The sequence below is a fragment of the Theobroma cacao genome, chromosome 3 (genome assembly GCF_053813885.1).
Source record: "Theobroma cacao isolate CCN51 chromosome 3, ASM5381388v1, whole genome shotgun sequence".
NCBI lineage: Eukaryota > Viridiplantae > Streptophyta > Magnoliopsida > Malvales > Malvaceae > Theobroma > Theobroma cacao.
Genome location: NC_142641.1, coordinates 39,646,552 through 39,662,934, shown reverse-complemented (window position 1 = coordinate 39,662,934; position 16,383 = coordinate 39,646,552). Strand labels below are relative to the sequence as shown.

General features: G+C 34.3%; 3 protein-coding genes across 3 annotated transcripts; 1 reads left to right on the top strand and 2 right to left on the bottom strand.

The window, feature by feature from the left end:
* Positions 1 to 2,430: 2,430 nt before the first annotated feature.
* On the top strand, positions 2,431 to 5,370 carry LOC18605651 (Pentatricopeptide repeat (PPR) superfamily protein). The gene has a single exon (XM_018117398.2). It carries the CDS (start codon positions 2,578 to 2,580, stop codon positions 5,230 to 5,232), a length of 2,655 nt encoding a protein of 884 aa, XP_017972887.2. The 5' UTR covers positions 2,431 to 2,577; the 3' UTR covers positions 5,233 to 5,370.
* A 189-nt stretch (positions 5,371 to 5,559) lies between these two features.
* On the bottom strand, positions 5,560 to 7,630 carry LOC18605650 (NADH-ubiquinone oxidoreductase-like protein). The gene is made up of 2 exons (XM_007038788.3): positions 7,062 to 7,630; positions 5,560 to 6,072 (listed from the first exon to the last, which is right to left on the bottom strand). The coding sequence occupies exons 1-2, from the start codon at positions 7,372 to 7,374 to the stop codon at positions 5,885 to 5,887; spliced, it is 501 nt and encodes a 166-aa protein (XP_007038850.1). The 5' UTR covers positions 7,375 to 7,630; the 3' UTR covers positions 5,560 to 5,884.
* A 2,712-nt stretch (positions 7,631 to 10,342) lies between these two features.
* WRKY27 (WRKY DNA-binding protein 27) lies at positions 10,343 to 12,332 on the bottom strand. The gene is made up of 3 exons (XM_018117481.2): positions 11,491 to 12,332; positions 11,270 to 11,383; positions 10,343 to 11,146 (listed from the first exon to the last, which is right to left on the bottom strand). The coding sequence occupies exons 1-3, from the start codon at positions 12,285 to 12,287 to the stop codon at positions 10,576 to 10,578; spliced, it is 1,482 nt and encodes a 493-aa protein (XP_017972970.2). The 5' UTR covers positions 12,288 to 12,332; the 3' UTR covers positions 10,343 to 10,575.
* Positions 12,333 to 16,383: the final 4,051 nt, after the last annotated feature.

Here is a 16,383-nt window from a genome sequence, read left to right as displayed (position 1 = left end):
TTATTTCATTTGAGTCTTTAATTGAATGACAAGTGTCGTTCAATTATAACTCTTTTTTATTTTTTTGACATTTTGTTTTCTATTGAATTAATTTTTTTTACACCTTAGGTCAAAAATAAGTTGTTTTTAACATTTGAAGGGTTTTTTTTTGTTTTTTTACTTTTATTTATTTTAATAAAAATACTTAAAAACAATAATTTATAATTTTTAATGCTTAGAATATATATTCATTTAATATTTATCAATTACAATTTAATATTATTTTTTATCTATATTCTCTTATTCTGTATAAATCCTAATCTATAGTATATAAATATCTTGTTTATACTAAAAATATATATAAAAGTAGGATGTTTCAATTTCTTTCAATTTTTTTCAATTGAGTCTTCAATTAAATGACAAGTGTCATCAAATTAGAACTCTTTTTTTTTTTGACCTTTCGTTTTCTATTGAATTAATTTTTTTTACACCTTATGTTAAAAATAAGTTGTTTTTGACATTTGAAGGGTTTTTTTTTTTTTTTACTTTTATTTATTTTAATAAAAAATACTTAAAAATAATAATTTCTAATTTTTAATGCTTAGAATATAGATTAATTTAATATTTATCAATTACAATTTAATATTATTTTTTGTCTATATTCTCTTATTCTGCGTGAACCTGAATTTATAGTATATAGGTATCTCTTTTATACTTAAATGTTTAAATTTCAATAAATATCAATCCAATTTATTATATAAAAGTAGGATAATTGATTGGGTCAATTAATTGACATTTGTCATTCTTAATTAAATTAATTTTTTTTTACACCTTATGTCAAAACTACATTGCTTTGGACATTTGAAGGTTTTTTTTTCTTTTTTCCTTTTATTTATTTTAGTAAAAAATATTTGAAAACAATAATTTTTAATTTTTAATGCGTATAAAATAGATTTATTTAATATTTATCAATTATAATTTAATATTATTTTTCGTCTATATTCTCTTATTCTGCATCAACTTGAATCTATAGTATATAGACATTTTTTTTGTACATGAGTGTTTAAATTCTAATAAACATCCATCCAATTCATTGAACAAAATAAAAAAGTAAAAAAAGTCTACTCATTTTTCAATATACATAGCACACAGTCATCATTAAATAAATAAATTAATTAAATTTGATAACTTTTAGCCATTCATTTTATATATAAAAAACATATAATACTAGCAATTACTAACTATTTTATATTAATAGGATCTTTACATTATACTGTTGTCTTATATTCTACAACTGTTTATTTTAATCTATCAATAGTATAGGTTATATACTTTCTCATTTCTTAATAGTTTATTATACATTTAACAATCTTTAATAGGATTATCGTCTTTTTTGGATAAATCATGTTTTAAATAGAATAACTAATTGGGTCAATTAGTTGTTATTCTCAATTAAATTATTTTTTTTTTACACCTTATGTCAAAGTTGCATTGTTTTTTTACATTTGAAAGGTTTTTTTTATTTTTATTTATTTCAGTTAAAAAATACTTGAAAACAATAATTTTTAATTTTTAATAGTTAGAATATAGATTCATTTAATATTTATCAATTGTAATTTAATATTATTTTTTGTTTATATCCTCTTATTCTACATGAACCTGAATTCATAGTATTTAGACATCTATTTTATATATGAATGTTTAAATTTCAATAAATATTCATCCAATTCATTGAACAAAATAAAAAAGTCAAGAAAGTTTATTCATTTCTTAATATACATAGCACATAGTCATTATTGAACAAATAAATTAATTAAATTTGACAATCTTTAGCCATTCAGTTTATATATAAAAAATATATTATTATAAATTAATAATTATTTTATATTGATAGGATATTTATATTATATGGTTGTCTTATATTGTATAACTGTTTATCTTAATCTGTCAATAGTACATGTTATATACTCTCTCATTTCTTAATATTCTATTGTTTTATAATCATATATATAGGTGTAAGTTTTCGGTAATTAAAATCAGAGTAAATAATTATTTTCAATTAATACTAGTTTATTTTTTCCTCTATCAGTAAAAACTGGACATTTATGTAGTTGACTAATACAATATTACTTTCTCTACAAACTCTTTTAAAGGTACCAAATTAAAATCAACTCTAACATAATCAATATTTTCTGTAATCTTTTTCGTAGCATAGCTACGACACCATCCTAGTTTTTTTTAATTTTACGATTTATATTGCTCAGATGTTCATGTCAATGAATAGTAAAACATGTATTGGGATTTATGTGTCTTAGACTTGGAAAGAGAATACCATTATCAAATGACAAAAGAAGATCGATTGTTATCTAAAAAGTAGTAATCTATTTTTGTAACAAGATGTATTCAATTACATAATTAAATTTTATGAATTGTAAAAGTTATTTATACATATATAATGCAGGTGAGTTTCCTAATATTTTTTATTGAAAAAACTCCATCAAAATCTCGCCTTCCCTGACATTTTACCTTGACAGAAGTCTCTAATCATTGTTTGCAGTCGTCTCTTGGGGTGCAGCAAGAACTAATAGGCAAAAAGAAATGCTTTGCAAGACAGGAAGCAGGATCATCAAGGGAAACGAAGTAACCCGTTTAGAAGAAACCTGTTCAAGGGTACTGTCATTTTGCAATTCCAACTCTTTAAAAGAAGGTATATCTGTTCACTGTCCTATAGTAAAACTGGGTGTTCAAGACCATCTCTATTTGAACAACAACCTGTTGTCCCTTTACGCCAAATGTTTGGGAGTGGACAAAGCACGCCACTTTTTCGACGAAATGCCGTTTAAAGATGTCGTGTCCTGGAGTGGAATTCTATCAGCTTATGTCAAGAGGGGAAACCATGATTGTGCTCTTGAATTTTTCGATTCTATGCTAATTTCTGGGCAACGCCCGAATGAGTTTACGCTGTCAAGTGTGCTACGTTCATGTTCTGCTTTAGGAGAGTTTCAGTATGGAACCTGTATTCAAGCTTATATGATAAAGCAAGGGTTTGAGCAGAACCCAATTTTGGTCAGCGGTTTACTTGATTTTTACTCCAAGTTTAATTTTACCGGTGAAGCTTATAAGTTGTTTATTTATGTGGGAAATCATGATACGGTTTCTTGGACAACGATGATCTCTTCATTTGTTCAAGCTCAGAGATGGAGTAAGGCTTTGTTACTTTATGTTGATATGGTTGAAGCTGGGGTTCCTCCAAATGAATTTACTTTTGTGAAACTTTTGGGAGTATGTAGTGTTCTTGGTTTAAAATATGGAAAGTTGGTTCATGCCCATATGTTGTTGCGGGGAGTGAAGTTGAATGTGGTGGTGAAAACGGCCTTAGTTGATATGTACGCAAGATGTCAAAGGATGGAAGATGCTATAAAGGTCTCAAATTTGACATCTGAATATGATACTTTGTTATGCACAGCTGTTATTTCTGGGTTTGCTCAAAACTTCATGTTTCGAAAGGCTATAGCTGCATTTCGTGAGATGAGAATCTCTGGAATTTTACCTAATAATTTTACGTTTTCAAGCATACTGAATGTTTCCTCATTAATGTTGTCTCTAGAATTAGGGGAACAGATTCACTCAAGGGTGGTAGTGGCTGGTTTGGAGCATGATGTTAATGTTGGAAATGCACTTATCACCATGTATGTCAAATGCTCGGATAAAATAAAAGATGCCTTGAGAGTGTTTAGAGGAATCAGCTTACCCAATGTCATTTCTTGGACCTCTTTGATTGCAGGTTTTGCTGAACATGGTTTTCAACAAGATTCTTTTCACTTGTTTATGGAGATGCGAGCAGCAGGAGTGCAACCAAATTCTTTTACCATCTCTAGTATTATTGGGTCCTTCAATGCAGCAAAATTGCTTCCTCAGACGTTAATGCTACATGGACATGTTATTAAAACAAATTTGTATAAAGACATTGCTGTTCAGAATGCTCTTACAGATGTTTATGCTGGATTGGGGATGCTAGACGATGCATGGCAAGTAGTTCATATGATGAGTCACAGAGATGCAATCACATACACTAGTTTAGCCTCAAGGATAAATCAAATGGGTCACCATGAGTTGGCATTGCACATTATCACTGATATGTATAATGATGATATCAAGATTGATGCATTTAGCATGGCCAGCTTCCTATCTGCATCTGCAGACTTGGGCACATTGGTGACTGGAAAGCAACTTCACTGTCATTCTATGAAATCTGGTTTGGGCAGGTGGGTTTCAGTAGCAAATGGCCTAGTTGATTTGTATGGCAAATGTGGATGCATATGTGACGCACAAAGAGCCTTTGGGGAGATAGCAGTGCCAGATATATTTTCATGGAATGGGTTGATTTCTGGATTGGCATCAATTGGGTCTATTTCCTCTGCTCTCTCTGCTTTTGATGATATGAGGTTAGCTGGAGTTAGACCTGATTCTGTTACGTTCTTGTTATTGCTCTCAGCTTGCAATAATGGTAAATTAGTTGACCTTGGTCTTGAGTATTTTCAATCCATGAGAGAAGTACATGATATAGTGCCACAGCTGGACCACTATGTTCACTTAGTTGATATACTGGGTCGAGGTGGCCGCCTAGAGGAGGCTATGGAAGTGGTACAAACTATGCCCTTCAGAGCAGATGCTTCCATATACAAGACACTACTGCGAGCCTGCAAAGCACATAGAAATATACCTCTGGCAGAGGATATGGCAAGACGAGGCCTTGAACTTGATCCATCCGATCCAGCATTCTATATACTGCTAGCGAACTTGTACGATGACTCCGGTAGACATGACTTTGGTGAGAAGACTCGCAAGCTGATGAGAGAAAAACAGTTGAGGAAGAATCCTAGCCAGAGCTGGGTGCAGATCAGAAACAAAGTTCATCTCTTTGTAGCAGGTGAAAGATCACATCCACAGATAAATGAAATTTATGAGAAAATAGAATCGATTGACGCTGAGATTAAGAGTCACAGATATCTATATCAAGGCATGGGAATTGGAGACTCGTACTATCACAGTGAGAAGTTAGCAGTTGCATTTGGTCTTCTAAATACCCCTTCCAAGATTCCGATATATATAATTAAGAATAATAGTATTTGCAGAAATTGCCATAACTTTATAAATTTTGTAACACGTCTGGTTGATAAGGAAATAATTGTAAGAGAGGGTAACCGCTTACATTCATTTAGAAAGGGAGAGTGCTCATGTAGAGGCTGTTAGTTTTGAAGAACCATGCACTTTACCCTGTTTTCTGCCCGGTCTCACAGGCAATGATCTAAACCTGTTTTTCTATTCATAGCTTCATACACAATCCTTGCAGACCGAGTTATTACGTGCAAAGCTTTTCCACTTACTTCTGTTGCTGTCCTTTGGTTGAGACGAATCATTAATTCACTTTTGTTTGCCAAAGATGATGAAGGTCAAGAGGCCAGAAGTATTCCTTGTGGGTTGTAAATTCAACTAAACTTTGAAATAAGAAATATAAATCAGCAAAAGATTTTCCCAAAAATGTTCTTTTCCTTTCACGTTTCAATCAAAATTATCTAATAACGTCTAAAGTGATCGTGAAATCATCACAATCATGTCATTACCAGTATCAAGTTTCTGATGGAAAAAAAAATACACATGTAAAAGTCAGAAGAATGCAGGAAACACAGCCGGGAGGACAAAATTTATGTGACCCCCTGGAATGTCAACATTATTATCAACTGAACTGTTCCAGCCTTTGTCTTAGGTTAAAACTCCATCCATCAACCAAACAGGCCCAATACAAGATTAACAAGCATAAACAAGAGAACCAGGTCGGTGTAGAAGAAAAATGCAATCTCAACTCCGAAACCCTAAATGCCTCCAGCCAACTGCCTGCAACATGCTACTCCTTTAACTGTGGCTCCCCAGAGGTGACTTTAGGTGCATCCTTCTTAGAAACAGCTTCTAATGTCTGGTAGAACTCCTCAGGGAGAGGACCAGGTCGGTGTAGAGGTACATGCTTGGGAACCGGAGCATCATTTTCGATAACCTCACATTCATAGTCATCTGGAACACCCCAGGGATCCCACTCTGCAACCCAACATAATATGGAATGCATATCATTACTAAGAAAATGCAAGATATCAAAAATTTTCTTGCAATTACTTTTAATCATAGACTAGCAACAGAGGGAAGCTTTACTGGACAGTGGAAACTTGAGAACAGCTCAAAGCACATCAAACAACCGTGAAAGTGTCAACTAATACCAGACTAGTGAAAATGTTTGGCAGCAAAATATTAAAAAAAATATTGCTGACATGGCTTACAGTAGACCAGATTCGTTGACGGGTCTGACTAAAAACAAACACCATGACAAATTATGAAATAGTAAAAGTTACCAGAAACTAACTCTATGAAGGGTATAAGCAAAACAACCAACACAATTGAAAGTATAAGGACAAGCAAAGCATCCAGAAGAACAACATGTCATAACATCAGAGTAGCACCAATGAAGTACCAATTCACATTTAAATAAAGCAAGTTTTGAAGATTGAGCTGATCGATGAACATGCAATTCACTGCTTAGATAAAAATGATTAATATGAACTAATTTAAACATGTTAACCTTATGGAAAAGATTGGTCTCTTTTTTCTTGTATGTATTAATATATCCCCTTCCATAACCAGGCAACCCCTGTTGCCCCCGACCTGAATAATCTCAGCTGGAAACAAGTTGATTCCTATACTACTTTCAGCATCAATTCATTCCAATCCCCATTGTTAAATTATGGTCAAGCAATCCTTGCACAAGTTTTCTTATTAAAAAGATTTCTGATTTTCCGTAGGCAGCCTTGGACAAGCAATGAAATAACCAGCTTTAGTAGACCCAGATTTTCTAAAAGAAAAACAGAACCAATCATTAAGCCAACTGACCCAATCGCTAGTATATCGCCTACTCTAGAGCTTCTTCACCTCCAAAGTCTACAACTTTAAAGTTTTAGCAATCTAAAACCCTAAAATGACATTTACCTAAAAAAAAATTAAATAAAAGGAAAAAAAAGAAATGCCATAGTACGAACCGATCATTTTCCCGATAAGAGTGAGCTCGTCACGCGCTTCTTCGATTAGCTCCTCGACCTGGCCGCATCCGAGGCGCTTCTCGATCATTTCCCAGTCGCCTTCTTCTTGGCAGACCTTCAAACGGTGGCGTGTAAAGCTCTCCACGGCCTTACGATAGCCCTCGTCCTCGGGAACGGCCTGGATCTCCTTTAGGGTCTTGGTGTATAGACCGATCAGGACTTCCCTGGCGTTGGGGACCACGTCTAATCCGACGATCCCCGTCGTCTCTTTCACCTTCGCCAGCAACGGCCGCGAGATCAATCGCAGGAACATTTTTTTGTCAGATTCTGCGGAGCACCGGATCACCCCACTTCTTTCGGGTGTTCTCTTTCACTTCCGACTCTCAGTTGGGAGAAGAAGAACTGGTACCATAAGAGGGTGTTGTAGAGTAATAGAGTTAGACGATGGTTGAATCCTGTGTAGCGAAACCATACGACCAATCAATCTCGGCCGACTGTTTTTCGTGTGGACCAACAAACAGACGGTTTGGAATTAGGATTCTCCTGATGAAGGTTCAATGAGTCTTGCTGTTGCAGCGACAATCCGACGTCTTTCTTTAAGGGCTTCTAATTTTTGTATTAAGTCCGGCCAATAAGGGTCTTGGGCCAAAACACAGAAAAGCTCATATTAGTGAAAGGGGAAACAAAGAGTGGCCCAATAAATTACCAAGAGGCCACTGAAAGGAATCAAATGGGCCTTACATCGGCTTGGGTGGAATTCCAATATCAATATCAGCCCTACAAATGATACGAAGAGATCATCTTTTCCCACTCTTTTAGGGATGAGAAAACAATGAAGAGGAAGCTTCAAAAACATCTTCCAAGTAGATCTTGCAATCGAATTATCCTCGACTTGACAACGTATTTTGACTTGCTTTTTCCTTTGTAATGAAAAGTTGAATTCTAATACGTATTTGACTGCCTTTTGAAATTGATTTTTCCATTGGAAATGTGCACACTTTTGAGAAACCCTATGATGAAATCAGACGTATGAATGATGTCATTGTTTTTTTTTATCTTATATTAATCTCCATTTGCACCGAATAAAATTTTCTGAGTTAAAAAACCCCTTTCAAGCATAATATTTACGAGAATGTGCTATTTTTTAATGTTCCTGCATTAGGCATACGGCTATTTGTTTGAACATGATTTATACTCTTTTCGTCCCCTTATAATTGTCCTTATTTTCTATTGTTTATAAATAAATAAAAAAGATAAGTTCATAGTCAAAAGTCAAAACTTAATTGTCATCAATCTTTCAGCAACAACAATATTCCTTTTTGGCATCAATAGTTTTCTTAACTAAGGACAAAAAAGAAAAACTTACTTTTGTATTGCTAAATTTGCAAATAAAAATGGTTACAACCTCATTTAGTGTATTGTAACGTAATGATAACAAATATGAATTTCAATTTCTAAGTCTCCTTTAGAATTTAATGACCCGAATGATCTTATATATATGCACGTGACACTCCAAAGACTTAGTGATTAATAAGTTAATGGATCCATCATTCAATGAACATTTTGCACATTAATTATGACTGCTGTTATACTGGTCGGTTGAATGTATAATTTGTTTATTTAGAGCAATGCCTTGTTTTCTTCATCTATAGCTGGTGTGCTATTATTTTATCGTCAAGGACAGAGTATTTTTAAATTAAAATAATACATCTCTGCAACGGTGCAAGGCTGTAATAAACTTCATGTACAGTGCGAAATGTCAAATATGAATCATACAATATGACTAATTTTAAGATAATATTTTGACTTGTTTACGCTATTTCCCACTGTCAAAATATATATATATACATATATATTGTGTAAACCTTAATTAGAAAAACTCAGCAAGCAATTTGTTATTAAAATATCTAATCAATAATTCAATAAAATCTAGCAAAATTATAAATTAAAAGGATCAAAACAGACAAAATTCAAGTCTATATATCACTCATGAATGAAGAACAAATCTTGAGTTGTTTATGGATGAACAAAATTGGATATAGGAAGAAAACAAAAATCAAGCTTCTTACGTCATATACCCACATTTAAAAAATTCTTTTCATTAATTGCTCCCCCTTTTTATTGCACAAAGAATAAGACCCGTTAGGGCTGCCACAAGGAAAAGGGCTGCCTTGGTCACATTCTTTCCTTTAAATACCTTGATTAAGATAACATTGCCCTAACAACTTGCACCCTCACCCCCCTTCTCTTTTTTAACATCATTAGATTCTCAAGCTACCTCACCCATGAGTCATGAGCATGATCCACGAATTTTTCTAGGATGCTGAGAATTCAATAATTATAAACTGCACTACTCTTCACAGTTACTCAGATACTACTACTTTATTTGCCTATTGAATTAAACTACTACTATATTCTCTCCTCCTTTTTAAATAATTATAATAGTTGTAGGTGAATAAAATATGTTTGACCAACTCTTGCATCTATAATTAAAAAAATATTTGACCTTGGAACCCACTAGCAAAGTCCACCGTGTGAACAGACAAGAAAAGGATCTTGCCTTTGTCTCGTGATAAAGGGCATCCAAGCCGCACTTGGTTTCACGGTCTGAAGTGAAGGCCCCCTCCTTTTGCGGTTCCGACAACTGTCATTTTATCAATTGACTGTCCCAACTCCCAATTAAAACGGAAATTTAATAATCATAGTAAAGTCTAAAGAGAAAAGGAGCAGTAAATCACATTTAGAGGACGCAGAGACTTTTTTTTTTTTTGCTAATTATAGTTAAGCAGGATGCTAATTGCATATTGTTTCAATTATTGTACTAATTCTTCGGTGTTAGTTTATTGTTTAAACAGTTTAAAACATTTAACAATTACCAAATGTAGACAATTATTTTATGTTGCAAAAGGAAATGCTTAATTACAACTATTAATAAACATCTGTTTCAATTACATCATACATTTATTGTTCTATCAAACAGAATGAATGGATTCCTAAAAAAATTAGCTTTAAAGTTAAATTATGATTAGTGATAATCATACTGTCCCAGATGGTTTATTTTATTGTAATTAACCAAAAAGCAGGCAATAACAAGGTTCTTTTCCAATGTGTACTGGATCAAAGCTGGCTACGACCATGCAATTACAACCAAACCGACATGGGAATTTCAGATTGTGCCTATCATTCATGATCAGGTGCAGAGAATCAGATTGTGATGAAACTCGAACTGGATTCATTATAGGAGAATTGTGACTCTACATCGGATCTAATAACTTTTGCCCTTAAAAATGAAACTGCATGCATAGGATTCTTATAATGTTATATACGGAATTGAAGGTGGAAAATAGGCTCTCTCTTTCTGTATTTTTGTTGGAGAGAGGTAAAAAAAAAAAGAAAGGGGGGGGAAGTTACATAAAATCCGAGTATTCCTTCTCTGTACCCAACCAAAAAATTTTTTATACTATTATATATTTAGTATACAAAAATAATACCAATAATTAAAAAGAAAATCCGTTTAGCAGCCACCACCAGCGGCGGCGGTGGAGTTACCACTGCCCCAAGAAGGAAAGTCATCACCAAAGGCCGGGCTGGTTCCTAATCCACTACTAGTACTCCCAGCGTCAGCACCACCAACGAGTTCTTCCAGTCCCTTGAAGAGATCTTCATCTACATGCGCGTTGGGAATAAGAGGATCATCATCTTCATCGCTTTCTCCATCCAGAGCCGTTTCAAGAGTCATGTCAACGCTCTCTTCTTCACCTCCATTAATATCATCAGTGTTGTGTTGGGGAGCGGCGGCGTCTTCAGGAGCTGAAAGTGGGGTTGTGGGAGAGAGGCTCGTGGCGGAGCGAGGAGAGGAGCAAGAAGCACTAGGCAAGGCTTCCGGGGCAGAATCTTTGCTTGCGGCCTTTTGAATGGTTGATAGCTTGTTTCGAGTACTGCCAGCGAGAGAGTTCCGATGGGTGGGCCTAGGGTGCGTGTGGTCGCCCGTGTAGGTAACAATAAAGATGTTGGGATCGAAATTGCTTCGCTCCACTTGTTTTCTTGCTGCGCACCCTTTCGAGCTGCTGCACCTATAGTAGTTTCTGAAGAAACCAAAAATATTCATCTTCAGACACTGTTTGGTACAAATAGTAGGATTTTGGTTTTAAAAAAAAAAGGCAAAAGAAAAAGTAATGAAAGAAACATCGAAGGGTACGGAAGTTAACCTCGGATAGGGGGAGCCTTTGATGGGCTTCTGTCCGTACTTACGCCATGCCCACGGATCTGATGACAAATTATCTACTGCTACATGGCATACGGTTCTCTTCTGCTGGTTCTTCCTGCAAGACGAGAAAAATGGAGGATTTTTAGTCAGGGAAATGCTGCAAAGCTTCAATCGTTTAAACCAAAAACTGAATACACAAGTTAACAAGACCCAGCCGTTTACCTCTTTCTTGATCTTGGAGCCTGAGAATTCATGTTCCGTAAAGGAAGGATAGCAGCAGGTCTTTGACCCTCTTGCTGTTGAACCCGTTGTTGCAGCTGATGCTGTCGGTGTAATGGATTTTGCTGCTGCGGTTGTGGTTGTTCCTGTACATGTTGCGGTGGTTGCTGGTTTCCAGATTGGCCAAAAGCAAAAATAGGAGCGGAGGTGGGGGTCAATGGAGGGCTAATCCCGATGCTGGTGGTGGTGGGTTGTTCCTGCTGCTGTTTCAACCTTTGATGCTGATGATGTTGGCCACTAGATCCTCCAGGAACAGAACTTGAAGAGCTGGGATCTATACCTTGATTAGTGCTGGTGGTGGTGGGGTCGGCGTATGGCAAAAAGGGCTTGTAAGAATCTTGCAAAGAACCACTTTTCCTAAGCTGTGAAAGATTAGGAAATGAAAACAGGTCATCTTCTTCCTCAAACTTCAAAGAAGCCAAGCAAGCCAAAGGGTCCTCACGACAACTACTACCGTTCTCATTCGTGAAATCATTGCTTGCTGTGGCGGTGGTATTGGCAGCAGACGAACAGCTCCTCACCACTGCATAAAGATCCCAATCCTCAGCCATTTCCAGAACCCCAATCAACCTAGAAACTTTCAAAAACCCAATCTTGACTCTGCGTTTTCTGAAGCAAATTGGGCAGAAAGGAGAGACAGGCAGAGAAGGCAGAAAGGACGGCGCTGACTTTCTTTTAGGTGTGAAAGAAAGAAACAATATTAGAGAGAGAAAAGATACAAAAAAAAGAAAAAGAAGCATAAAACTATTAAACGGAGTAAGAAGAGAGAGGAAATGGTTGTGCACTGACTTGGTAATTCTTAATTATTTATACATGAAAAAAGAAAAACAACAAAGAAAGATGTGTATTCCATCCAGCAAAACAAAAGGCGAGGGAAATAGTGATTTTTCTTTCTTTATTATTTTTTTGGCCTTTTGGGGTTCATGGGTTTTAATTTCCCCACTTTTGCTTTTTCTTTGACTTTGTGAAAATGTCAAAAGGGGGGGGGGCGGGGCGGGGGGGCCAGCGCAATGTGGCAGTCGTAAGGGGGATGCTTCCTATGCTTCCAAATTATCCTACTCGCTCTGCTTCGTCAATTTTGTACTCGAAATCTAATTGGGTACTGTGTTTTCTTCGGTGACATCTTCGGGACTCATCGCTCCCTTAAAGGGCGCATAATCACTCCAATGTGCACTCGCGAATATTGTCGTTGCATGTCTGCAACTGGACTAATTTCGAACTGTTGCCTTGAAGTTGGGCTATTAGTGTATTCAATGGCCGGACTGAAAAGGAAAATGGGTCATTTTTTTATATATATTAAATACAATTATTGATAATTAATGTATGAATAGTAATATATTAAAAGAAAATATTATCTAATATTGTAATCTTAAAATATACTTATTTGCTGATAACTAAAAAAAAAACTACATCAATAAAAGATGATAATTTGTATTGTTTGATTTTTTATTATTCATTTGAATGTTTTTCTTTTAGTATTCTTATGATTTGAGAAAGGATAATCATTTTTTCAATGTATTAACTATTAATTTAAATGAATTCTATTCGATATTTTGTTAAAATTTTTCTTATTAACCTTTTTGAATAACTGTATGAGATTTTGAATTTTCCAAAAAAAAAAAACCTTTTTGAATATTTGTGAATACATACATGCACGAAAAGCCATATTAATGTCCATAATTCTACTTTTTTTCATAATAATTAATTGGTTGTAATTAAAATAGTTTGGTAAATGTTGAATTTTATATTTGTTATCACCACATAAAGGAAAATTATAGGTGAGTGGCAGGTGTCTTTTTCTTGTTCCTCTGCATCTAGATTTAATACATTTTAATTAATACATAAATTTGGGTTGTACCCTAGTTTTTTTTCGGTACATTAGGTTGTACCCTAGTCAAGAAAAGAGAATATATATATAACATTTGATTCTACTGAAAAGTAAATATTGTACAATATCTTAATAGGCACATGTAATTAATAAAGTTTGGTTTGCTTCTTGGAAATAAATAAATGAGTTCACTTTTAATCCAATAAAATAAAATAGAGATCGAAGGACATTGTACAAATACTCGTATTGGTACATCATGACTGCAATTCACGCAATGGTGAAGAGCGTGTGATGTTTGCGGTTTTCGCATTGCAATTCTCAGACTTGTCGTTGCTACAGTGCTTTCAGCACTGTGTAAACGTCGTTGAGAGTGCCACTCTCTTGGCGGCGCGTGTAAAATGAGAATTTCAGGGCTAGCAACTAAGGGCGGGGTCCACAAGGCCCACAAAAATCCTTATCTCTCCCTAGAATCCACTCAAACATTGACGACCGGCTCACCGCTTGGGGTCCTCTCTTTCGATATGGGAATTCAATGCAAAAGCAGTTGTTTGGCACGCTGCACGCATCCTCATCGGAGAAGTGGTGCACCTCCCTGGCCGTAGGCGAGTCATTGCCGTGCGAATACACCCCACGTGGCACTTGCCTTCGTGACTTGGTGGGCCCATCCTGCAAGAAAAAGAAAGTTGTTATTCCTCTGTTGCTTGCCTATTGTGTAACCTTCTTTTAGTGAGGGATCTTGCACCGTTAAACATTGGTTGGGTCATTTTTTTAACGGGATGCTTATTGATTCGTTCAGATTGCGCTGGAATCTTTGCATTTTAACGGTCGATGATTCGGAGGTACTGTGTGAGTGAAAAGTATCGAAACTTTTTTTTTTCTCCCCCGCCGTTTACGTTCATCATTTTTCTCGGAGGGTGATGATCAGGTGTGCGCTGTTTCCACAGTTAATTGCTGGTGTGGAATCTTTGAGACTTGACACTTGGTTTTACAGCAAAGAGGGGCTCTGGGGTCATCCCGCTTATGTGGCAAAGCACGTGACTTTATCGACCTTTATTTTCGTTTTTGTATGGATTTTTTTTGTGCGAATACATTGGGAATTCGTCTGTCATTGATTTATATTTGGACGCTGATAAAATCATTGCTTAATTTTGCCTTCAATCCTACTTATATTAGTAAATCTTTGTCTTATAGTTGCTTAACTTTATAAACTTAAGCTTATAGTAATGTTATATTAGACAAATTTTTCAGCTAATATTATGCACGGAGATTCCATGCTCATAATTTATAGTAAAAGATAAATGTGATGACAAATATGAAATAGTCTGTGATTTATACAAATTGATTATGATACATAATTATCAAAATTACAAATAATCAATTTTCTTGCATATAACATGTAAATCTCTAATCCGATCAAATCAGACATGATTTGGCTATTTTTGGACATATATGGTTCAATTTTCAACATTTAGTAACCTATAAAGGAATTATTTGATGTTATTTGTGGTGCTGATTTTAATATTTTAGAAAAAAAGGTCAAGTTCGATGGCCATTGAATTTTTCAAACAAACATAACATAATTTTAAGAATAGAGATAAGGATGACAATATTTATTTTATAATCGGATATTTTACATTATTCGATTTTATTAAAAGAAAAATTAATTTTGAATTTATTTTTATTTCACGTTCAGGCTTTTATTTGAATTTTTTATGAATGCTAATAATCGATTTTAGATATTAAGTAGTAATTTTCAATCAAGTTCAAATAGCATATACATATTTAAATTTTAAAAGAGTTCGAGTTCAGTGATTCAAAATGAAAAAACGTTCTACTTGTTGTTGTAATTCTTATTCCGGAAGTGTGAGAATAGAATTTAGTGATGATAAAATGCAATGAATTATGGCTTTAATAGACAAACTGGAAATGGGAACCAAGGCGCTCAAAAAAAGAAAATAATGATTGCTGAAAGAGATGAAAACAGAAAACCATTATAATCTTGAGTTTCGATCATTTACGATAAGTTAAAAGAGTATGATGGATTACAAATAGCGAATAACAAAACCGCGTTAAAAAGAATCCAATCTCCCAAAAAAAAGGGCTATCCGCAATTATTTTATGAAAAAATAAAGAGAGAAATAGACATGAGAATAACATAAGAAACAAAAAGAGAATATATGCTTCTAGAAGCAAGAACAAGGCATATCCGTACGTAATAATATTCGGTTTCCTTTCCTTCTTTTCGGTAGGAAGCAGAAAAGAAAATAAAAGGGAAAAATAAATTGATATTTTTAATTTTTGATAATAATTTTATGTGGATCTATTAATATTCAAATGGATAGTTCATTTGAAGTGTATAAATGGCGTTAATATCTAAATATGAAATGTTTAAAATATTTTTTTTTTTTAAATCGATCGATGACACTCTCTTACACCGACCGATCACCTCGTAACCGAATCTAATCTTGAAATTTCAAATATGATAAGATTTTCTTAGGAGAGAGTAGGATTTGGTTGCGCACCCCAAATCTAGCACTCCCCAAGAAAGCGTCGATCACCAATCACCACGGGGTGGTCGGTCGACAAGATATAAATAAAGATAATTTTTTTTAATAAGAGAGTAAAATTTAAAAATAAAAAATTATAATTTATAAAGTGATCACTTTTTAAATGAATGAAAAATAAGATTATCTTAAAAATATTATGACGTTATTAAATTAATAAAAATATTAACGGTTGATTAGTGGTAACACTTATATATCCAATAAAAGGTATTTTTTGAAACGGATTATACATTTTAAATATTAATTAATCTATATGTAATTATAATTAAAAGTTGAAAAGTATTAATGTATTTTAATCAAAAAGAATACTCCCTTTTGAGAAGCGTCTTATGAGTTGCCAAATTGTGATTTGCAAATGGATGATTGAAAAAGAGAGAGAAAGGGGGCCTTTTATTAGAATAATTAAGAAACATGCATAGAGGGGGATGCTTTGCTTTATAGGAG